General features: G+C 49.7%; 1 protein-coding gene across 3 annotated transcripts in view; it reads left to right on the forward strand.

The window, feature by feature from the left end:
• The window catches only part of CRBN (cereblon), a 270,640-nt gene that overhangs the window by 243,037 nt on the left and 3,090 nt on the right, over nt 1–24,513 (forward strand). For all 3 annotated transcript variants that reach the window (XM_069643518.1, XM_069643516.1, XM_069643519.1), the window contains one exon: nt 207–338. In XM_069643518.1, coding sequence (XP_069499619.1) covers nt 207–338 — 132 coding nt within the window. The remainder of the gene's footprint in view (nt 1–206; nt 339–24,513) is intronic.

The following is a 24,513-nucleotide window of genomic DNA, read 5'->3' on the forward strand; positions in this document are numbered from 1 at the left end:
ATAAAAGGGATTGTGATGACCTAGAACATGTTTACTGCTCCTCGCAGTCCCACTCAAAGGTCAACAACCGCTAATCATGTTTGTATGCCTGCTTTGGACTCTCTACAGTGCTGTTGCTCGCAGAATGTTATCTTCACGTTCTTTTGCATTTCTGTTTTGGGGGTCTCTCTTGGAAAATAACCCACAATTTTCTTTTACCCTTGCAGCCTATCCTTAGGTGGACCAATGGCAGCATATGTGAACCCCCATGGGTTTGTGCACGAGACCTTAACTGTGTACAAAGGGTGTAACCTGAATCTGATTGGACGTCCCTCTACCGAACACAGCTGGTTCCCTGGGTAATTGTTTTAAAATGTCTTCTGTTGGAAATGCTATCTCTGTGGACGTTCTGTGCAGGCATTCTTGCTAGACACACCCACTTGCATGGGTCCCAGGGGCTTGGATTCAAGGGGGCTGGGGGGTGTGGAGAAGGGACCCCAAGAGAGCAAGGGAACGATTGGTGAGGGATACATTTGAGTGGGGCGGCTGCTGGAAAGGAGGGCGAGAGAGACTATGGAGAGGTGAGAAAGAAGACAGAATGGGCAGCTGGGGCGCATTGAGCGGGAGAGAGTGGTGAACGTGTAGTAAAATAGCCAGTGGGCGAGAAGGGGGGGAAAGCAAGAGGGATGGAAAGAGAGAATGAGAAGGGGGAAGGAAAGGCAGAGCGAGAGAGTGGAAAAAGGAGAGAAGACGGGAGAAGCAAGGGCAGGGAGGTTGGGAGGCCTACCGGTGGAAAAATAGAGCAGGTTGTGGGAGGAGGAGGAGGAGGAGGAGAAGAATGGAAAAGGGAAGACGGGGACAAGAGTACCTGCTGAAAGGGCCTCCTCGGCTTCTCTGCCCTCACCCGTCAGCACACCCCCGACAGCAAACGAAGAGAGAGCAAGGTCATCCCTCCACACGCTTATAAGGCTGTCGCTCCCCTACTCCTGAGCCAGTCCCCTTTAATCCTCCCCTCCGCCCAACCCACACCCATGGTGGGCGCCACCGGTGAACTCATTTCTGGCTGTTCGCAGGGGACAAAGAGGAGGGAAATTACAGGGTATAAAACAAGTTCTTGTTCTCTTTCTCTCACACTCTCACTCTCGTGTCTCTGCCTCCGTGTCTCGCTCTCTCTATACAGTACAGGGTAAACTATGGGCAATGTCCAGTGTGCCAGACAAGCAACCAAAGAGATAATAACGTAAAGTACAAAACGCAGTGGGCAGGCAATGTTGAAACTAGGTATACTAAAACGTCAATGCAATAGCTAAATACAGGACAAAATACAAGCACAGGTGAACACGCAAGCACTTAGCAGAAATAAACCACGAGAATAAACGTCACTGAAACTAGTCTGTGGCAAGTGGGTAGATTCATAGGCATGGGAAATTAATATACAGTGCAAGATGTAAAATGCATTTGGGGGAAAAATAGTAATACAATACATTGGTAAAATGAAATGGGGGTGGGGTGGAAAAACAGGCATATAAATGTGAAATACAAGGGAAAGGTTTTCTGTTCCTCGCGTGGAGACAAGATCAGAGTGCAGTTATGAATGTTATGTGGTTGAAAAGAAAGTCCAGTTAGTTGTTGTACTCTGTGATTGTGTTTGTGTGTGCGATTTTCTATTTTTGCTGCTTTCCCTCGGTAGGCATCAATAGGGCACCTTTTCTGACCTTTGAAGGTAAGTGAAGCCTTTTTGCTCCACTTACCTTGCTAAGCTCACCTGTTTTGGGGGCACTGATCAGTCCCTTTGTGCAGGAGAACTCTATTCTCCATAGTAAAGTTCTTTCAATGGAATGACTTTCTCCTGAAGATTCCTCATCTGATAGATATTCCCTCCAGCTCTGCTGCTTCAGAAAATGTTCGACAGGGGGCGTAGTGGAACTCAACTTGACCTTCCATCCGTCTTGCCCAGCATCTGGTCGTCGGCTACGGACATGACTGTCCCCCGACACCTCAGTTCCTTTTTTCCTCCCGCTAACAAGCTGCTTGGGAACAAAGGTGAGTCTTCGACTCTCTCGACGTTTCCGTCAGAAAACCTTTTGTTCTTCCAGTTCCTTGACACAAGATGTTGGTCGCTCGACTGTGGCACCAACATGTCCATCACTGACCCACACAAGTTGTCTCTGGTGCCTCGGCTGAAACAGAGGGCCACACCCCTGGAAAAAGAACATGGGTGGAAGAAGAAATGGTCCCACTCAAGGAGCCATTATTCCTCATCCGGAAAGAAGAAAAGGCGTCGCCACCACCACCGGGACTCTGATTAGTCGACGGATAAAGGTATGCCGTTGGCTGGGGCCTAATACCCGCCTAGAGTGGGAGGATTTTAAGTCCAAGGATGTCGATGCTACGGTGTCTCGACACCGACATCCACCATATCAACACTGAAAGACTACCCTCGACATCAACTGTTGTTGAGAACCTTCACACCACAACCGTGGTCCGAATATTTCGATACCATGACGGGTATCTTCGGCGCTAATGATGTTGTTAGGCAAGACTGTATGCAGTACCCTTTGAGTGCACTAAAATAACCCTGACCACCTGGCAATAGGGACCCAAACTTTGGTATAATTATGAACTACACAGGTTGGTAGTGTGGCTGAGCAGCCAGGCTGATCTCAAGAGGGGTCAATGTGAGCAGTAATGTTGTGATGCAGAGCTTCACAGTAACGATTATTCAAATAAACTCTTACACTCAAGGTTTCTTGATAAAACAATTCATTTATTTCAGTCGGTTGTATAAGCCTTCTTCAGAAGTGAGCAATATATGTAACACTTATTCCACTCTGGTTCTCTTAATCAGATGATACTGATTGGGGATGGCACGTAGATCCTTCCTACACCCTCAGGTGACTTAAATAGCAAGGACACTGTGGACATTTATTTATCACGGTACACTTAGAGCAATACTGAGTTTGGTGTAAAAGAAGAGAGGAATAAAACAAAGATTAAAAAATAATTCACAAACTGGCAAGTATTTTTGGAACCTTCCAATGCAGAGTAAATTAACCCTTTCCTGGGGAAATAGCCAAAGCACAAAGTCTGAGGTAAAGCAGTCTCTCCCAGGGAGCCAGGACAGCCAATGTTAATTGCACAATGTCTAGGGGAGCTGAAGATCTGCGAGTGCCTCTATCAATTCATTTAATAGCCCTGCATGTTGCACTGGTGATCCATCTGCTCTCCGGAATCCCCTTCTCCATCTAGAGAGTCCAGCATGTACTGTGGTGGTTACACATGCTGAATCTGTGTATATTGTCACTGTACACCCTTTGGCTTCATGGAGTGCTTCTATTAATGCTACCAGTTCGGCTGCTTGAGCTGAATAATGCATTGGCAATCTCTTTTGTATTAGCACCTCGTATTCCCCCTCTTCCAATCTCACCATTGCCGCACCAATCTGCTTTTCACCAGTCTCGGGAAAAATGGATGCTGACCCATCTACAAAATATACTTCTTCATTCAAAGGAATCTCGCTTGCTTTGGGAATGTCGTCTCCTTCTCCCTCATAGTTGGCACAGTCATGTGTTTGCATATCTTCCAATGTGCATGGCTCTGTGAGTAACGTGGCTGGGTTCACTGTTTTGCAACATATCACATGAACTTTTGGGCTTGAAATAAGCAGTGGGCCCTTTTGATGAGTGTGCATTTCGATCGCTCGAGCATGGCAAACCGAGAATGTTCAACAAACAACATTACTAAAGATTCCATCACAATCTTGGAGCTCTTTTCAATTGCAAAGGCGGCACAGCAAGAGTCTGTTTCCCACGCAAAGCGGCCTTGCATCGCTGAATCAAGATTACCACTGTAATAAGCTAGTGGTTTATGGGCCATTGTTTTTTGTGCCAACACTGCCGTCATCAGTGTTCATTTGAGTGTGAAAACAAGAAACATTCTCGTTCATAATCGGGTGTGGTGAGGATGGGTGCTGTGCTTATCACTTCTTTAATTTATTGAAAGCAGTATGCATTTCAGGTGTCCATGTTATCGCAGTGTTCTCTTTCTATGCTTCTTTTAAAGCTCGCCATAGGGGTTGTGTGTACGCGGCATAGTCTAAGATCCATTCCCTGCAATAATTACATATGCCAAGAAACTTTTGCATGTCCTTCACTGTGTGGAGTCTGGCTGTCGCCCGTACTGTCGCTGCTCTGTCAGGAATTATTCTCTTGCCATCTTTGGATATCAATTGGCCCAGATACAACACCTCTGTCAAACAGTATTGGAGGTTGTTCTTATCCACCTTATACCCCTTGTGAGCCAGCATGTCTGCAAGGTTACTAAGTCTCTTCTGCATATTTCCTCCCCTTCACTGCACACTAGGAGGTTGTCAACGTATTGATTGATGGTGATTTGAACAGCAATATTGCTGAGGTCTTCATGCAATATTCTGTTAAAAATGCTTGGGCTCTCACAGTACCCCTGGGGCAGTCGGCATTGCTCATATATTTTCCCTCCGAAGGTAAATGCTGTCGGGTATTGAGTCTGGGTCAAGGGGCACCGAGAAAAAGCCTTTTCAAGACCACCACAGTGAAATGGGTAGCCTGTTTTGGATTGCTGCACAAGATGGATGCTGGGTTCAGGACAAGAGGGAACTCTTTTTAGACAGTGTCATTAAGTGGGGGGAGGTCCTGCACCATCCTCAATGACCCCCTTTTGCTTTTTTTAATCGGATAAATTGCAGTGTTGTATTGGGAATCTGAGAGTACAATGATGCCCTGTTGTAATAGTGTGTATATAGCGTCTTTTATGCCCTCCTCTGCTTCTTTTGATAAGGGGTACTGTCTCACTCTGGGTAACACTGCTCCTGGTTTGAGCTTTATTTTTATTGGGGTCACTTCCTTCAATAACCCTACTTCATGGGAGTTTGTAGTCCATACATTGGGTGGCACTAATTGTAAATCTGTGTCTCAGAAAGAAGGCGGTGCACTGACGATGGCCATGAGGGGGTTTGTCACTGGCCTATTTTTGTACCATTATGTCACAAGGCATGCATACTTCTAATATTATTTTGTCATCAGTGTTATCTTCAGTGAACAGCTCTTCAGTTAATTCGCGCACTGCTATGTTTGGGTCAATACACAATACTGTCCTCCACTCGCCATGCCTGTCCAGTCGCCACAATACGTTTTTGCAGAAACCTGAACCCCTTGCAAATCAAGAGACAAAATGGTTGCTATTGTCTGTATGAGAAGCATTGCTCGCATTGAGCACATACTCCATGCGAGTGGAACCTACCACTCCTCTGTCTGTAAATACAAAGGTCATATTTAATCTTCTTAGTAGGTCTCACCCTAGTAAAGTCACAGGTGAGTCCTCATGATGTAGGGCTCCGTTGGCTGTGATATCGAATGGGTTTGCATGTGTGTGTACAATGCGATTTTGCAGCGTTGGACGGGTTTGTGCAGGGTATCACTATGTGGGCCTATTGTCGGGTTGTCCACCCTGTGTGCAGGAGCCCATAGGGAGTCCATACGGGCTACCTGGGTGTGGGTGCCGGTGCCCATATTGTTATTCACTACTGTACCTCTGTATGTTCTGATAATTGGCTACCAGCCGGATGCAACATTCCCTGGCAAAGTGTCCCCACCTCCCACACAACCAACATGATCCGGGTCCACCCCCCCCCCCCCTTGGGCCTTGTCCTTGCCTTGTCCTCCATATGCATATCCACCCCCTCCTCCTCGTAGTCCTCGATACCCACCTAGTCCTCTTGCCGGTCTTCCCTGCTATTGAGGTCCTGCGAACTGTTCCTCTACACCCCATTATTCTTGTCCGTTGTCTAACCATGTAGCTTCCATTCTGTCCTGTAGTGCTAACAGCCACTCCCCTTCTTCTCCCTGCCGTTCTGAGGGAGGTGCAGAAGTTACTGCAGCGACCGTCACTAACTTATGATATGGCATTTATAAAGCGCCTATACACAAGTGTTTCAAGGCACTAATCTCCTCTGAGCCATTTCTTTTTCCCTTTCTTTGATCCTCCTGCAATTGTGCACTATAATGCTGTGTATTCCTGGCCACCCCTTGGCTTCTATCCCAGCAATTTTAGCAAGGGCCTTCTGTACCTCCTTTGGGAGGCCTCGCTTGATGATAAAATAGAAAAGGGTGGTAGATTGGTCCCAGGCCATGCCCGTCTCCGCCCGCCACAGCTCCTGCACCCGAAGAATGAACTGCGCAGCATCTTCCTCATCACCCATGGTACATTGCATTACCAAGTGTAAATCTGGGGAGTCGGGGAAAGGCCTCTGCAGTGCATCCCATGCTCGCGTCCGCACATGGTTAAAGGAAGCCCCGTCATGTATGTCATGCCCCATGGTTACTCCTGGGAATCCTGCCTTCACTTACACGGAGTCTGCCTGATCTCCCACTGCAGATAATAAAAGGCTCTTTATGTCCCCAATTGCTAATGGCATTCCCGCTGTATTCTTTTCAAATGCATATATCCATTTTCCTGCATCCCCGGAAAGTTGTGGGAGCGCCTTGAGGAGATTGTTCTAGTCCATCAGTGCCCAAGGTATATGTCGTCGTCCTGCTCCCTTGTGGATGAGGGGCATCTGCAATTTTGATCTCACCTTCCCCTTACTTACCTTTCAACACTTTCTTTTTTGCCAATGCCATCCTTCCTCACCTGTTTCATAGCCTTCCCTCCCATCCTTCCTCTGTTGCCGTTACCTGCGGTGTAGCCAATTGTATTGGCTGTACCCCTCCTGCCCCTTCTTCGGTGTCATCAAAGTCACTCCAACCTTCCTTGTGATGTGTATAGGCGTGCATATCATATATGCCATATCATACATGCCATATCATAAGTGTTTCAAGACGCGAAAAGCCTTTCTGCACCTTCAGAAGCCTTTCTGAGGCTACTGAATCATATCCCACACTTTCTGCCTCCCCTTCTCGTTCCACTCATACTGCTTTGATTGGGGCAGTGTCTATTCTGAAAAGGAAATCACTGGATTTCCATTCATTTTCGGGTAATGCAGAGGTATTTATTTGCATGGGTGGTGATGGTGACTGCCCACCCCCGGGAATGGGCAGTGATGTTTTGCATAGTGTTCTTAATCTGGCAAGTTCTGCCTGGATGGATGTTAATACTACCTCTAGATCTCAAGTGGTGGGCCTGCTGGGGGCTGGAGTAATGCTTCATGGGACATATGGAGGAGGTGGTGCAGTGGCCAGAGTCAAAGATGCAAAGATGCAGTGGCCCCTGGTGCGTACACTGGGTCAGCGTACCCTTCTGCGGGTCTTGTAAGCAATGGGTATAGTTTCTTGGGTTCTTCCCTTTCTATCCCCACCTTCGTTGTTTGAAAATACTGTGTTCTCTATTTCCTTTTCATGTTTATTTGTAGAAGGCGTTTTCTCGAACGTCCTCCCCAAATCTAACACTTCTCATCTATTTTGAAGCTGCTTCCCTTTGTCTTTTGCCATTAGATAGGTTGCTACGTGGTCTAATATCTTTTTATCGAAAGACCCCATCTTCTGACCAGAAATGAGGTGAACCTTCCCCTTTTGTTTCAGTTACCCATTGACCATGGTATTTCTTTATTCGATCACTATACAGGGGAGATGCTTGAAAATGTGTTTAAGTGGCATATTTAAAGCTATGTTTATCAAAAAGGGTCTTCTCCCTCTCTCCTATTTTGCCTTTGCTGTAACACCTCACCCTCTAATACATGTTTTATTCTTCAATTTTTAACTTTTCAAAACATTAGATATACTTTTTCATATCAGTTACGTAAAAACAGTAAACATTTCGACTGGACAAACCAACAATTTCCCTCACAACATTAAACAAGGAACATAACATTAAATACTCTAAACCCATATGCCCCTAGTCCCCCTTTTAACGCAACCTTGAGGTTTCCTTCCCCACACTCAACACTCACATCACCCCTTACCCCTCCTGGGCCTGCCTCCACAAAAGTTATAGAACATTATAGATACAACATATTACTAATTTCCGAGCCTACTAAATATACGAGGCTCCTACTTTATTCAGTTTCCTCATGTATTACCAGAACTGGTCTGGATAGTGCTATGCAGCGCCGCCTTCCACCCCCTTTCGGAGCTAGGTTCCTGTATCGCCTCGTATTTTCTCACTGTACTCCTTTATATTAAAAAAACCTAATGGCTATGAAAAAAGAAAAAGAACACTTGGTTCTCAACAACCACAACATTCAGTCACACTAAACCAAATTCTTGCGTGTTCCCATTAATTAAACTGCTCCACACATCCCATTCCCTCCTTTACTTCCCCTTTCAATCTGCACATGCCCGTGGTATTCCAAGAGCCTCAGTTCGTGGTCTAGCCACAAGTGGGGCCTCCCTGTCGTGGCCCCTGCCCGGCTCCGGCGTGCAACTGGGTAATCGCAGAGCCGGGACCCACATAACATGCCTCGTTGCGTACGTGTTTTTGTTTGACTCTGGTCTGAACACAGTTTATATAAGCTAAATTGTGTACGCAGAGAACTCTGCTGCCCGGAGAGAGCGCTCTGCCAACAGCTACATGGGCAACATCAGTGACATCACATTACAAATGTACATTTCCGCAACTGAATTGGGTCAAATCATTGGTGTCATATGGATCCATAAGTGTCGAACCTTATGGGATTGACATGTGCTTAGATGTCACTGCCGTAGTACGTGGGTCAGCTAGGCTCATCTTTGCGAGGTGAAGGTTAGGCAGGCAGAATGACTAACTGATCTTGCAAAAACATTTGAGAGCATGAGACAAATGACGCTCGTAAAGTCAGTTATGAATGTGGGTGCTTCCCAGAGTTCATCCACAAGTTGCAGGCATTGTACCCGCTGCGCCCTGGTATCCATAAGCCTACGATCTCCGTTGAAGTTGCCCACCTTGGAGGGTTTGATCTACCTATTGGCTCATGGTACGAATAAATAAGTGTTAGGATTAGAAAGAGTATACCAGTGTCTGGGGTCAGGTCTTTCGGGGGTGTCTTCGTCCGAGCACTACAGGGGGCCAGATGTTTATCTGTATCAAAGAACAGTGGAATGGGCCTGGTAGCTTAGAGCTTAGCAGGGTGGGGGTCAAAAGAGGCACGAGCAGGTTAGTTGAGACGGATGGGCACTCAGGCAGAGGCCTGTTCTGGTCTCACACAGCACAGTGAGCTCATCTTTTCTGGGACGGCACTGATGAATAGCTGAACTTCTGTGAGAACAGCGTTTGTGCGAAGCAGGCAGGAGGCTGTGGGGTGGGCACCTGGGCTGGTGGTGTGAGATGCAGGAACGAGGGGGAGAGAGGCTTTTAGAGATCACCATCGGGCCTAGTAAAAGATGGCGTCTGACAAATTATCTAAGATGGGGTCTTTGTGCGTTAGTAAGGGCTAATTGCATGATTTTCTTGTTAGTAATTAGTAAGTAATTAACACAGATTACAGTTGGGGGCAAGGGTGGACGTCTCCCAGCTTCAGCACAAGTGAGATCCATCCATGCGGGAGTGGATAGGGGGGGCGGATAGACCACCTCTCTCCCAACACAGTTTTTAGAAAAGTGTGTCTTCGGCAGGATTCACGAGTGCAGCCTGCCTCTGGCTCCAGCATGTCTGGCAGGGTCAGGAAGTGATGGAGGTGCCCAAAACTCGCTGTGCTTGATCCCCTTGGTTACAGGAATGCACCCAAAGGTGATTGGCCGGCGGGTAGTCTGGCAAGGACAGCCACCCTGCTGTGTGATTGACAGCTAAGCTGGAATGAATGGGAGAAACCTGCATAAAAGGTGAGGATTTTTGGCTTGGAAGGCAGAGTCGACCACTGGACGAAGGAATCCGAAGAAGAACTTTGAAGAGACACCTGCTGCAACTCCTGGACCGTTGGTTTGCCCGGTGATGCCCTGCTGCTGTGCTGAAGCTCTGAATTCGCCTCGACTAGAGAAGCCCTGCATGGATGACTTCTCCCCTTGGGATGATGGGACCAATCAACTCCAAAGTAAGCCTGTCTGGATATCCTCTCGGAGCTGGCTGTACTTACACTGCTGCTGCTGGAACCGAAGTACCAGGGAGAGGAACACCAGATTGTGTGCGTTGCTTTTGAGATGGACCTAGGCGCCAGGAAGATCCTCCGAACTTTCCTGAAGCAGGACTGACCAAGCCTGAGCCAGCTCAACAGAGTACTGGACCGAGGAAAGTCCAGAGTGGTATCTGAAAACCACAGTGCTGCTATTTGCGGTCAGACGCGAGGAGCTGAACCACAGAAGAACCGCTGATTCCCATTGGTGCCGCTGACCTTCCCATTGCAGAGCAGGAGTCCCCAGATGTCCTCCCTCTTGTCCCCATGACTGAGGCCCAGGAACACCAGGATCTGCAGAGCTGCACAGGAGCAGAAGCCATCTGCTGCACTTTTCGTCAGCCTAAAAGTACAATACAGTATAAGAGAACTTACCTCTTACTGTGCCACCTTGCTTGATCTCAGTTGACTTTTACTTACCTGCAAGAAGTGCTTCAGTTCACGTTGACCCTTGCTAACTTAACATTGGCTGGCTTTGCTCACTGAATGACCCTTCTCTCCTCTGCTTATGTGATTTGCCTTCCTTCCAGGAAAGGGTTAACTGACTTTGCATTGGGGTATTTTTGAGGGTTTGATTAAGAATAATTGTGTGAACACTTGTCTTATTCTGAAACCTCTTTTCTTTGACACTCGTCAAGAATATTCTAAATGCAACAGTGATATATTAATGTCAACAGCACCCTAACTATTGAAGTCACCCGATGGTGTAAGTAGTGTCTGTGAACCATCCCAAATGGGTATTTGCTGATTTAGAAAGATAAGAGTGTGCTATTCGAATGGATTGTCGAACGTATTCTACATCTTTGACATGTAATGTCCACAGCTGTCCACTTTGGAAACTTTTTCGGCAGAGGGCGTCCTGCGTCGATGGCGTTGGGTCGATGTCCCTCGAAGGCCTCCCTCGAGGGCGACGTCACCAGATGTTATAAATAGGACCCAAAGCGCCCGTAGCCTCAGTTCTGTTTTTTCCGCAAACGTGTTGCTTCGTGTTACTCGGTGCGCCTCGTGTGTTCATCATTACGATGTCTTTCTCTTCGACCCCTCGGACTCGGCAGTCTGGCTTCAACACCTGCCGGGACTGCAAGTCCAAGATGTCACTCACCAACCCGCACCGCATTTGTTTGTGGTGCCTGGGCGAGTCACGCGACACCAACGACTGCTCAAAATGCCAGTCGCTGACTGCCAAGGCCTTGCGGGAGCAGAAGGGGAAGCTTCAGGCAGGTAGGGGCTCTTGGCCTGTTAAGTCCCGAACATCCAAGTCCAAGGGGGTTTCCACCGACGACTCGAGGGGCGACTCTCCGCGTCGGAAGGAGTCCTGGGGATCTCAGTTCCGGATTGGTTCCTGCCATTCTTCTTCCTCTTCCCGCCACTCTAGGAAGCGCTGTCACCGGTCCCCTTCCCCGTCGTCCTCCTCGGATGGTGCCTCGAGGAAGGTAGCGTGCCCAAAAAAGTCCTCAACTCCGGAGGATTGGGCAGCGTTTAAAGAATTTTTTTTTTTTCAATCGCAGGGCACAGGTCTGGTTGCGCCTTCTGACGAAGCCGGCCAGGATCAGTCTTGTACCATGGTTCGCACGCTTTCGCTCTCTAGTCCATGACACAACTTGCATCGGGAGCCTTCTAGGTCCCGTACAGACAAGGATTAGAAAAGTCGCAAGAGACGTGTCCCAAGGCTCGGTCCTCGTCCCCAGCGAGACTGCAACTACCTATTGTGGGCTCGATGCCGGCGTCTACTCGGTCGGTGTCGTGTCAGTCCGACTCGGACATCGACGCTTACCATCATACCAGCCCACGGCGCTGTCGCCACCTGTGTCGAGGCCGAAGCCTTCGGCGCTCATGACGTTGAGGTCGCAATGCTCTCGTCGTCGAAGCCTTCGGCACTATCGGCGCCTTGGCAGATTTTTTTCTCTTTGTTTTTGGAGTACCTGGATATCGTGGATCCTCCAAGGAAGGCTACTGGGAAGTCTGTCCGGCCAGTTTTGGCCTCCAGGCCCTCATCTGTCACCAGGCCTGGGTTTCAGCCCCCTTTGGATGACATTTATGAAGAGGAAGAAAGGTCAGAGTTTGAGGACCCTGGTGAGCTTGAGGAGGCTCCACTTTTTTCTTGTGACAAGTCAGTTGGAGGAGTTGAGGCAGACCCTCCATGATGCCAGTGGGTTGGACACTTCTCCGGAAGTGGACTTCGGTAGGCCTGAGCCTGGGGCTCATACAGCGTCTTCGTACAGGAGACTCATGGCAAGGGTCTCGCAGTATCTGGGTTGGTCCAGTCCTCCTGAATGTATGTACACAATGGGTGGTCCTCTCCTCTGGAGCTTTTGGGTACTGCACGTGGTTTAAGGCAGTCAATTCTTTTACCTTCCTAGGTTACCCCTGTAAGGCTCAATTGATCCCTAACATGAGGGGAGAAAACAACCGTAAACAATTAGTAGGTTTTTTATGGTAGCCTTTTTATTTCTTAAGTGGCTTTTTTTCCTTATTAAAGATTTTTTAAGAAAAAATCAAGCATTCAGTTCAAATCCGAAATTAAAGTGAACAAGCATGTGAAAACATGGACATGTACAGTGAAGTGCCAGGATTTGACAATTACATAATTCAGTCAAAAGGCTGGTCTAGAACTGTGTTTTTAAGAACAAAAGAGGAGGTATACAATTTCCAATTTCAACCTTACATAGATCGGTATACACAGTGTGTCCCAACTTCTTGTGTTTTTAAAAAAAGTCGGTAGGAGATGTGTACATATTTCGTAACAAAACAAAACATATCCTCCTAGTAGCATTGTTGTGGAGTATTATATTAGAATACAATTTCTTAGCATACAATACTTTTTTTTAAAAGCATGACATTTTCTGTGTTGAGGTAGTACAGAAATAGTACTGGTGGCCAGCTAAGGCTGGGACGTCTGTTAGTAAAATAAAGAGAGTTCAGTGTGTTACTATGCTGTGGTCTTACAACAAATTGCCACTAGAAACACTGACGTTTCGATTGATAGAAAGTTTCAATCTTCATCTGGGGCCTTTGTATGTTCAGGTCTCCCTAAGGGAAAGAGAGGAAAGAGAGACCACTTAGAGTGGGATACCTGAGTTTCTGAGAAAGTCATATAGTGTAAAAGGAAAGTATAGTTAAAAAGGCACTAAAATAGTGCTGTTAAAAACACTCTCAGTGAAGGGCTGAAGGCCCTGGAAGTCTAGCAACTGACCTGTCCCCTGGAGCAGTGTGGAACCTCCTGTGGCTCCAGAGGTGGGTGGGAGTACAGTGTTCAGTAAAGGAATGCTGGGGAAGTCCAGTATAGATGCTGGTTTAAATAGGCAGCCTTGTATGGATCCGGGTGCCTTCGTGGGTAGCCCTGCAGGAGAAGGGTAAGACAAAACAAAATGGAGGCCACCTGTTAGGGTGCTGTGATGGCTAAAGGCTGCAGGGGCGAAAAATAACGCCTGCAAATATAGTGACTGACTAATCTGGGTGTAGATGGCCCTGATCTAATGAGGGGGGGCCTGAAGATTCTCACCTGTGTAATTTGGGGCAAGAGTACAGCTCGGGCGCCGTAGTCGTGGTATAATGGCTGGAGTCCACGATACACTGGGAAGAAGCTGTATCAGGAAGATATAGCTGCGCATGTGCTCGCGGGAAGCGTTATTGTCTCCGCGCATGCGTGGAGACTCGCGGCTCGGTGTTGCCGCTGCGTGCATGCACACAGACATGGTGACCAAGGTATGGCGTCCCTGGCAACCAATGGCGATGCAGCGCTCGTTATGAGCGGCATGCGGTCCCCGGCCTGTATAAGGGTATAGATGGGGGCTGTGAAACAGTGCATGTAGGGGAGGGGAGGTCGAACTGCAACATAATGTTATAATGCCTTCTATGCTGTAAATAGGGGTATGACTGGCCTGGCCGGAATAATGGAGAAAAGAACCAGGGGGGCTGTGGGACTCCCTCTAGTGGGGAGAGATGTGCCATTACCTGCATCTGAGGAGTCCATTCTGAGAGGGCACCTCAAATTACAATAAAGGTGTGGGTGGGATGGCGTGGGGGCTGAAGATGAGACCCTGCCTCCCTAAATGCTGGCCTGGACTATAGAGTGCATGCCAAAAGGGGGCTCGGGTAGTATTTTGGTAGTCCATGGGGGCAGCCTCGTTGAGACCAGTGGTCAGGGTTTTTAGTTTGAATATCCACCATGATTCTTTGTAGTTTAGTGAATTGGCGATGTTGGTAGTGCCTGTGACCCGGTTGATCACCCACCATTTAAAAGAATCATGTGGATGTTGTAGTTCCTTGAAATGGGAAACCAACGGTGCTGAATGTACTTTACACCTAATTCTTGATTTGTGCTCACTAATTCTTTTGTGGACTGGTCTGGATGTTTGGCCTACATATCTGAGTTTGCAGGTGCATTCTATCAGATATCCTTGTCCCGTGAGTCTCCTGTACGAAGACGCTGCATGAGCCCCATTTTGAACTCCAGCCCACTATATCCTGTCCGGCACCAGGGCTGTCTCTCCAGTTACAAATAAACCAGTCCTCCTGAAGACTTTGTGCAGGATGTTCTAACGGACATTTTAGATCAAGGTCTGTCCTCTGACCCTGTTTTGCCATTTCATTGTACCTTGCAGAAAAGGGTGGCAGCTGCTTGGCAGTCCCTGGAATCTCTTCCGGCTGTTAATAAATCTTTAACTAAGAAATACCGCCCTTCCGTTAGCAACCCCAGCTATTTATCTACTCACCCCACTCCTGAGAGGTTGGTGGTTCAGGCGGCTACGGCCACCTCTAGGCAGGCGGCGTACCCTACCATCCCTCCGGATAGGGACGACGAGCGTTTTGACGGTTGGGCCCGGAAGGTATTTTCAGCTGGGAGCATGGCCTTGAAATCGGCCAACTCCATGTGTGCCTTGGGAAGGTTTTCACACACTCTGTGGAATTGTGTTTCTTTGGCGGCTGACAATATTCCCAAGGGGGAGAAAGGGATGGTTTCCTTGCTCTCGTGCAGGACGGCAAGGATGCCATGTGCAAATCCCTTTAGTCCGGTTTGGATACGGCCGACAGTGTTAGCTGATCTATGGCTGCGAGCACCGTTATACCCAGATTTGCGTGGTTGCAGAAGTCGGGGTTTGCTCCGGATGTGAACATGCCCTTTGATGGCGCACATTTGTTTGGCAGCAAGGCTGACGCGAGCCTTGAGAGGTTACAGACCTCAAAAGCTGTGGCAAAATCTTTAAACGCCGCAGTGCGTCAACCTCTGCTTTTCGACCTAGGGGACATCAATGGAGGGGATGTTCTTTTTGTTACTACTCCTCCTTTGGTAGAACGAGAGGGACCGCCAGTCAAAGGGGCCAGTGAAAAAGTACCTGTGGTGGTCAGGGAAATCGTGGTGCAAATGCTGCTCGGGTAACTGCCTCTTTGCCTTCAGACACTGCTGCAGCCGCTTCCAAACAGTCATGAGGCGATGTCCCATGGTTCGCCGGTTGGGGGCAGACTGTCTCAGCATCTCGAAGAGTGGCGAGCCATTACTTCAGATGCGTGGGTTCATTGATACCATAGCCCAAGGCTACTGCCTTCCCTTCCTTCAGCGGCCTGACGACAATCCATCGGGGAAACTCTCTTTGAAGCTTCCGGATCCGTTCCTTGCGCAGGAAATCTTGTCCCTGCTGGACAAAGTTGCTATAGAACTGGTGCCTGTAGCGGAGAGGAACAAGGGATGGTATTCCCCTTATTTCTTGATCCCAAAGAAAGACAGGGGGGGATTGAGACCCATCATGGACTTGCGTTGGTTGAAAAATCTTCTCCGGAAGGACAAGTTCAAGATGATCACTTTTTCTCAAGACCTCCAGGCCCTTCAACTTCAGGATTGGTTGGTGTCTCTGGACCTCAAGGATGCTCACTTCCATGTGCCGATCCATCCCGTGCACAGAAAGTGCCCGAGGTTTGCGGCTGGCGACTCGCACTTTCAGTTTTGGGTCCTGCCATTCGGATTGACCTCCGCCCGAGGGGCTTCACCAAGCTAATGTTGGTGTTGGCAGCGTACCTCAGGCGAGGGGGGGGGGGGAGAATTCACGTATACCCTTACCTGGATGACTAGCTGACCCAGGCGCGCTCTCCCGAGCAAGAGTTGGATCATCTCGGTCTCACCTGCCGCACCCTCCACAGGCTGGGCTTCTCCCTGAATTTCAAGAAGTCGCATCTGACACCTTCCCAACAGCTCCAGTACATCGGGGCTGTGTTAGACACGTCCTTGGGGAAGTGTTCGCCTCCCAAGGTAAGGGCTCATCACATTGTGCACATGGTGGACAAGTTTCAACATGCCCAGAGTCTCCCGGCTTTCGCATTGTTAAGGTTGCCCGGCATCATGGCATCCTGCATTTTTCTGGTGCCAGAGGCCAGGCTGCGGATGAGATCCCTGCAGTGGGTCCTCAAGATGTAGTGCTCAGTTATCTGGCAAGATGTCGGATCCCATTCAGATTCCACTCTGTCTCCCAGGATCTTCTGTGGTGGGCCAACAAAGGGAACCTGATGAGGGGTAACTTAACTGTTTTGGCAACCGTGGCTGGAGGTTACTGTAGTGACGGATGCTTCCCTCACAGGATGGGGCTCTCATGCCAACGATTTGACAGCCAGCGGTCGTTGGTCTCTGTCGAGTCCAAACTCTACATCAATCTTTTAGAGCTGAGGGCCATCAGGCTAGCCCTGAAGGCTTTTCTGCTTTCTGTATGGAGGAAGAGTGTCCTGATCATGACGGACAACACAGTGGCCATGCATTACCTCAACAAAAAAGGGGGGCTAAGGGTCATTCCTGTTGTGCAGAGAGGAAATGCAGCACTGGTTCTGGGCCATCCAGCAGGAAATTTCGATCACTGCAGTTCATCTGGCCGGAGACGACAATGCGGCAGCGGACCTCTGAGCAGGCAGAGCACAATCTCTCACGAGTGGGAGTTGGCTCAGGAAGTCCTTCAGCAGATCTTTGCCTATAGGGGAACCCTGCAAGTGGATCTCTTCGCCACCAGTGTCAACCGGAAGTGCGAGAGATTCTGCTCAAGGGAATTTCCTCCAAGAGGAGCCTTAGGAGACAGGTTCGTGGTGGATTGGTCATTCCTGGTGTACGCGTTTCCTCCAGTCCCCGTCATTCCTCAAGTGTTGCTGAGGTTACGGCGGTCCGGTTCCCACATGATCCTCATTGTTCCTAATTGGGCCAGGAGAGCGGGTACCCAGAACTTCTAGAGATGTCCATCTGCCCTCCACACCGTCTTCCCTACCGAGAGGATCTGCTCTTGCGCGAGGGTGGGGGTGTCAGGTTCTCCATCCAGAGGTCAAGACTCTCAACCGTCACGCTTGTATTTGAAAGGTTGAGGTATAAGGATTGGGACCTCCTGGATGACGTGATGGAGGTGTTGCTTTCGGCCAGGCAGCCTGCAACAAGATCCCTGTGCCGTTGCCGTAAGTTCTGTGACTGGTGCAGAGATCACAATGTTGATCCTTTTCAGTGCTCCATTCCTATGGTTTTGTCTTTCTTACTTTCTTTGGCCCACAGGGGCCTTCAAGTGGGGTACCATTAAAGGTTACCTGGCTGCGCTGTCTATCTTTAAGCGCTCGTCCGAAGAATGTTCTTACTTTAAGATTCCTTTGATTTGTCAGTTTCTTAAACGACTGACTAATGTATTCCCGGCGTCCCCTTTCCAGGTGCCGGTTTGGGATTCGAATTTGGTTTTGAAATTTCTCATGGGCGCTCCGTTTGAATCTTTGCACTCTTGTCCTTTGAGATTACTGTCCTTCAAGACTGTGTTCTTGGTTGTGGTTACTTCTGCTCGCAGAGTGAGTGAATTGCAGGCACTTTCATCTAAGACCCACTTTACTGTGTTTCACAAGGACAGGGTTGTACTGCGAGTACGTCCCTCTTTTCTACTTAAGGTAGTATCTGAATATCATTTGAGTCAAAAGGTGGTTCTTACATCTTTCTACCCTCCTCCTCATCCTGGTAAAGAAGAGGAGCGACTCCATCGGTTGGATCCTAGGAGAGCTCTGAGCCTTTACATTTCTAGGATGTCCAGGGTCAGAGAGGATGATAAACTCTGTGTGGGATATCCTGGACACCGATTGGGCCAGGCTGTTGCCAAACCGACCTTGTCCAGGTGGATTATCCTCACCATTACAGAGTGTTACCGATTGGCGGATAAGGACCCTCCTGAAGGGTTGCAAGCTCATTCCACTAGGGGCGTGGCTACTTCCACCGCCCTCCAGCGGGGTGTTCCCATCAGGAATGTGTGATGCCGCTACATGGGTTTCAATCCACACCTTTGTTAAACATTATTCCCTGGATACAATCCATGGTCAGGATATGGCCTTTGGGAAGGCGGTTCTTTATTCCGCAATATAATTGGGTACTCAATTCTTTTCCCTCCTCCATTTACTGGTCCAGCTTTGGGAGTCTGTCAAAGATGTGGAATACGTTGAAGGACACAATGCATTCGAAGAAAAAGTTACTTACCAACCGGTAATGTTCTTTTGACTGGATGTTCCTCCAACATATTCCACATCCCCCTCCCAGCCTGCCCCACAGGAGAATTTCCTATGCGATTGCAGCTTCCGTTTCCGCAAGGCTAAGTGCAGTCAAGCAGGCATGAGACTGGTGCCACATGTTCCGAGTGAAAAACTTAAACTGAGGCTACGGGCGCCGTGCGTCCTATTTATAACATCCGGTGACGTTGCCATCGACGGAGGCCTTCGAGGAATATCCACCCGATGCCATCGACGCAGGACGCCCACTGCCGAAAAAGTTTCCAAAGTAAACAGCTGTGGACATTACATGTCAAAGATGTGGAATATGTTGGAGGAACGTCCAGTCGAAAGAACGTTACCAGTTGGTAAGTAACTTGTTCTTTTGAACTGTATTTGTGTGTTGCTTTATATTGCTCCCTTCTGAAGAAGGCTTATTCAAACTGACTGGTAAATAATTAAATCATTTGAATACTTGTCACTGTAAATCTCTGTGCAACTCACATTCACCCCTCTTTAGATAAACCTGGCTACTCGACCACATTACCAACCTGTGTAGTACAGACTTGTATCAAAGGTTGGGTTCCTATTACCAGGAGGTCAGGGTTGTTGTAGTGCACCCAAAGCGTACTGAATACAATCTTGCCAACAGTATGTAAAGGTTTTCTTATATTTCAGGTTACTGTACCCAGGTTCGATTATCAAAAGATGAGTTGAGTGGAACGTAGGAGACAAAGGGACTTATTCCCAGTGTTACTTTATGGGGAGGTAAGGCGTAGTGGCAGAAAAACTGTGTTTACTTACGCCCATGACTCACATTTTCCCAGATGTTCGTCTGAGGGTCTCTGAGTGGGGGGGGGGACTCACTCATCCGCCGTTGGTTCTAGTGAGTGATGCCCAGGAGTTGCGAGTTTAAGGATTGTTCATGTAAGCAAAACTCTTGGTGCATAGCCATTTTATGGCACTAGCCACGTTTAATAGCCATACACGGTAAATGCAAATGCATACTTAAAATTATGCAGACATTGTAAAAATGTAGCTGCCGCTACCAGTTTGTCCCTGGGCACACATATAAGTAACCAAAAGATTCTCCAGCATGGGTTCTGCCATGGATTCACATGCTCATGAATTTTCCCCGCCACCAGGCTGGGAATCCTCGGTAAAAAGAAAAAAGTTTCACTTTCACTTACAAACTGTATTTCTCCTCTAAACCAATCACTGTCCTCTGGGTCCTACTGTCCACATCCAATGACGGTCATCTCCCTAAGCCCCTCCTCTGGCAGCCATCTTTAGATTTTTACCGCATGCTTCAGTGTTGGGAGTCCTCGAGTGTGCTCTGCAGGCTACTTCTTAAATGTTTTAAGGTTTTTTTCATTGAACGGGTTCTATTTTTGTTCCGCAAAAAGAACCTGTGCACTCTTCTCAACAACTGCCGACAGCAGGGATTGGTTGTTGGTGACGTTCCGCGCCCCTTGTAGGGGGGAAGATCGTCAAAGTTTCCAGAAGGCCATCGGGCCTACTTTGTGCAATCCAACTATGACGGAGGAGGAAGGAAGCTCCCTCTTGAAGTCCTGCACCAAGTGTGGGATTCAAAATGTGTTCGTGGAGGACCAGCACCTGCAATGCCTCTACTGCCTGCATCCGGACCACAAGGAAGAATATGGTGAGATATGCTGCGGCTTCTCCAAGAAGACAACCAAGGAGCAGGGGCATGCCTCGCCCAACGCTGATCGGTCTGAAGAGTGGGCTTCTATGTCCTGTGAGTATGCCTCATATGTGGGGGACCAAGATAAGGGAAAGCGCTGCATGTCTGGGTCCACAGCGGTCGCCACGCAAGCAGGTCCCACGGCAGACAGGGTGCGATCGGCATCACCTTCCTCCTCCATTGCCAGCCGGCTATCGAGCTCCTCCTCGAAGAGAAAGTTGGCCAACCGGGCTAAACTGCGGGAGACACCTGAGAAGCGCAGACGGAGGAGAATAAGGATGAGCTGCCCAAGAAGCCCCGAGCAGCACGCGAAGAGTCTTTGACAATAGAGCTGGTGGTGGCCGCTCTCTCGAAAGCTAAATGGGCTGACCCTGAGAAGGTAGCCCCCGCAGCTCTGAAGGTATCCCTCCCTCCGAGGCGCGAGGCTGCAGTGGTGACTTTGCAGTGGACTGCTGGCACGCTGGGGAAGGGAACACCATCCTAGAACCCAGTTCCAGCCCCTCGGGGTGGAAAAAGAGGAGGGGGGGGGGTAATGGAGACCCCAGATCAATCCCAGGCCATGGCTCAAGCCATGGAAATTTTGTCCACAGACGAGGACCTGGAGTCCCTACACACGAGAACATGGAATAGGACGGCGGTGTGGGACCTAGTGTTCCAATCATGCCAGTTCCTTGGAGGGATGTGTCTCTGGACATCCTATCAACCCTCCACACGTTGATGTCTGAGATCCAGAGGAGAATGCCACAAGGGCCTGTTCCAACGGTCCCCCATACCCCCGACCAACCACCGGCGAAGAGGAAGCGCCATCCGACACCCCCATTTCAGCCTCCACATCTGCATTGGGCCCCCTCTTCCACAGCAGACCCAGACACTGGGACGGATAGGGCCACAATTATATCATTGTCTGAGCGTGCAACGAGTGCCACAGCCTAGAGTGTCCCCACCAGACGCGGTGGGGGTCGTATTCAATGATCGCCAGAGCCTCCGATGTTCCAGCTTGTGCCCGAAGAAATCAGGAAGGAGGGTTTCCTGTCCCAGAGGTGATGGACAAAGAGGAAGACAATCGTGCCGGTGCCCCTCCTAGACGACGTGTGGGAAGAGGGCCTGGCCCTTTTGAAGAACTCTTGCACAGCTCCAGCCAAGCGGAATAGGCTGGAGAAGTACCAGGTACCGGATTTTGCACCAAAGGGCCTGGTTTTGGCGGGCGCAAGGAAACAGTAATCGAACCCCTCCTCAATGTCTTCAGTCCCTCTGGACAGCGAGGATAAGAAGATGGATGCCATGGGGAGAAAAGTGATCTACACCGTGGTGTGCACCATCAAGGTGGCGAACGCACTGGCGATCCGAACAAGGTATGACCGGGAGCTGTGGTACAAGCTGGGCCCGATTTTAGAGTTCCTCCCGGATGACAAGAGGATGGAAGCAATTGCCCTCTTCCAGGAGGGAGAGGTAGCATCGGATCACGCCATCACAGTGGCGCTGGACATGGCCGACAGGGTTTTCCGACATATGGGGAACAGTGTCTGCCTTCGTCACCAAGGCTGGTTGAAGGCCACACATTTCCGCCAGGAGGTCCAAAGGAAGGTACTGGACATGCCTTTCAACGGAGATAACCTTTTTGGGAAGGTCATCGACGAGTCACTAGAGGCCATCGCAGTGGATACAGAGATGGCACATTCCCTGGGCACCCTCCAGCAGCAGCGCATTTCCTTTTGCTCCTCCAGAGGAAAGTCGGGCAGGTCTTCGAAAGGTTTCTCCTCCTCGTACCGCCAGCCTTCCAGATCTACGACCCAGGAAGCCAAGAGCCCGTTCCCAAGCCTACAGTGGAGGAGGGCAGCATCGCTGTTGCCAGCAGCGCGCCGAAAAAAGCCTGAACCAGCCAGTATGTCGGGGCCCCCACCTATGCACTCCAGTGAGAGGCCGGCTGACTAGGTTCGTCAGCGAGTGGGAACCAATCACCACCAACAGATCGGTGCTGGACACTCTCGCCCAAGGACATACCCTGGAATTTCAGCACAGATGGATGTCAGTGGATCCCTCTGGTGGCCCATCAGGAGCAGCACATCCCTCAAGTCTCCGAAATTCAGGATGGTCACGTTGCAGCACGTGCTCGGCCAACTGGAAAGGGGGGATTTCTTGATGTCGCTGGGCCTGGAGGATGCCTACTTCCACGTCCCCATTCACAGGAAACACGGTAGGTTTCTACGCTTTGTAGTGCACGGACAGCACTACCAGTTCAAGGCCCTACCCTTCGGCTTGAAGTCGGCCCCCAGAGTGTTCACGAAGGGCCTGCCACCGGTGGCGGCACATCTGTTTCTATAAGGGATTCACCCATACCTGTACCTCAACGACGGGCTCATCTGGGCCCATTAGCGAGAGTTGGACACTGATCTGGGATTCTCCATCAATTATCCAAATTACTGCTTGATACCATCGCAGAAGACGCTGTTCCTGGGGCCAGACTCAATACATTGTCCTGCATAGCATCGCTCTCGTCGAAGAGGGTAGCGGACATTCAGGGAAAGGTGCAACTGCTGTTGTCCATGAAGACGGCCACTGTGCGGACCATCAAGTCCTTGCACAGCATTGTCATCCTGCATCTACCTCATACGGCCCTGCAGGTAACAGATGCAACCTCTTCAGGAGTTGCTGGACACTCGCTGGGTACGTGTCCGGCAATTTCGCAGACAAGATCACTCTAGATGACGAGTTCCGTCTGGTGATAAGTTGGTGGAGCATCTGCTCCAACATCGCTCAAGACACTAGATTCCAGAACCCTCAGTTCCAGGAAACTGTCACGATGAACGCTTCCCTGGAAGACTGGGGAGCCCACTCCTGATGTCTGCACGCCAGAGGCCTTTGGCTGCCGAAGGAGAATGATTTCCATATCGACATCCTGGAGCTACGGGCAGTGTTCTGGGCCCTTAAGTCATTCCTTCCGTCGCTGAATGGCGAGGTTGTGAGGATCTTCAGACAACACCACCACAATGTACTATATCGGGAAACAAGGGGGCACTCGATCCATGGCGCTTTCCAGGGAAGCGCAGGAATTATTGCGCTGGGCCGTCGGACAAGAAATGTTCCTCGTCCCTCTTCACCCAGCCAGAGTCAAGAACACCATTGCGGATTCCCTCAGCAGGGAATTGCGCTCTTGCCACGAGTGGGAACTACGGCAGGACCAGGTTCACCACGTCTTCACAAAGGGTGGCAGGCCTCTGATCGATCTGTTTGCGACGGCAGCGAACTCCAAATGCTAGAGGTTTGCCAGAAGATTCCACCTGTGGGAAGGGATGTTTCTGTACGCATTCCCTCCGTTGCCTCTCCTGCTACGAGTCATCAATATACTCGGACAGTGTTGGTGCAGGATGATATTCATCGGCCTGGCGTGGCCGAGGCAGATTTGGTATCCAGACCTTCTCAGCCTGTCAGCGTCGCCTCCGATTAAGCTACCAGCGGTCCCGGGTCGTATCGCCAGAGAAGGAGGTGCAATCCTGCATCGGGACCCAACCTGAGGGCTTGGCGGCTGCTGCTGCCCTTAAATTTGGAGGATATGAGTTACATACGGACTGCAGGGAGGTCCTCGCCAAGGCGTCGTCGACTTTGATGTGCTACGGTCACAAGCAGAAGCGTTTTGCTATATGGTGCCGGTCGCAGAAGGATTACCCCTCTGATGGTCACGCCCCTGCAGATTCTTCGATATTTGCTATCCTAGGCCATGGCTGAACTGGTGCACGCCTCGATCAAGGTAGATCTGGCAGCTATCTCCCGCTACACCAGGTCTCCAGGAAGATCTTCACTTTGGTCTCAACTCGTCAAGGAATTCCTCAAAGGACTTTCTCATTCTTTCCCGCCGGTGAAGGCTCCTGCCCCAGCGTGGGAATTCAACGTGGTTCAGACGAGGCTCATCTGTGTCCCCTTTGAGCCTATGCATTGGGCCCCTCAAGTTCCTCTCGTGGGAAAAGGCTTTCCTGGTGGCCATCACCTCTGCTAGAAGGCAAAAAAATATATAGATCATGGAGGTCTATGAGACCTGAGGGAATCAGCGGGCTGGTCCCATGCCTGTGGGCCTGCCCCCTTCATTCCCCCCGTGTCCCCAGGAGGGGCAGATACTTTATGCTTCCCTGGTGGGGGCAAAATTAGGGTATAGGAAAGAACTGGGACTGTGCTGGGCCTTCCTGGAACCACTGCTGAGCTTGGGGACGTTCAATCCACATGGGAGACAGCCGTCCAAGGCCAGGTACATCACCCCGACCATCCTTAAGCTCTGGCTGGTCTGCATTGCAGCGTCTCCCTCCAGGAA

Source organism: Ambystoma mexicanum, chromosome 2p, assembly GCF_040938575.1.
Source record: "Ambystoma mexicanum isolate Mex_15411 chromosome 2p, UKY_AmexF1_1, whole genome shotgun sequence".
NCBI classification, from domain to species: Eukaryota; Metazoa; Chordata; class Amphibia; order Caudata; family Ambystomatidae; genus Ambystoma; species Ambystoma mexicanum.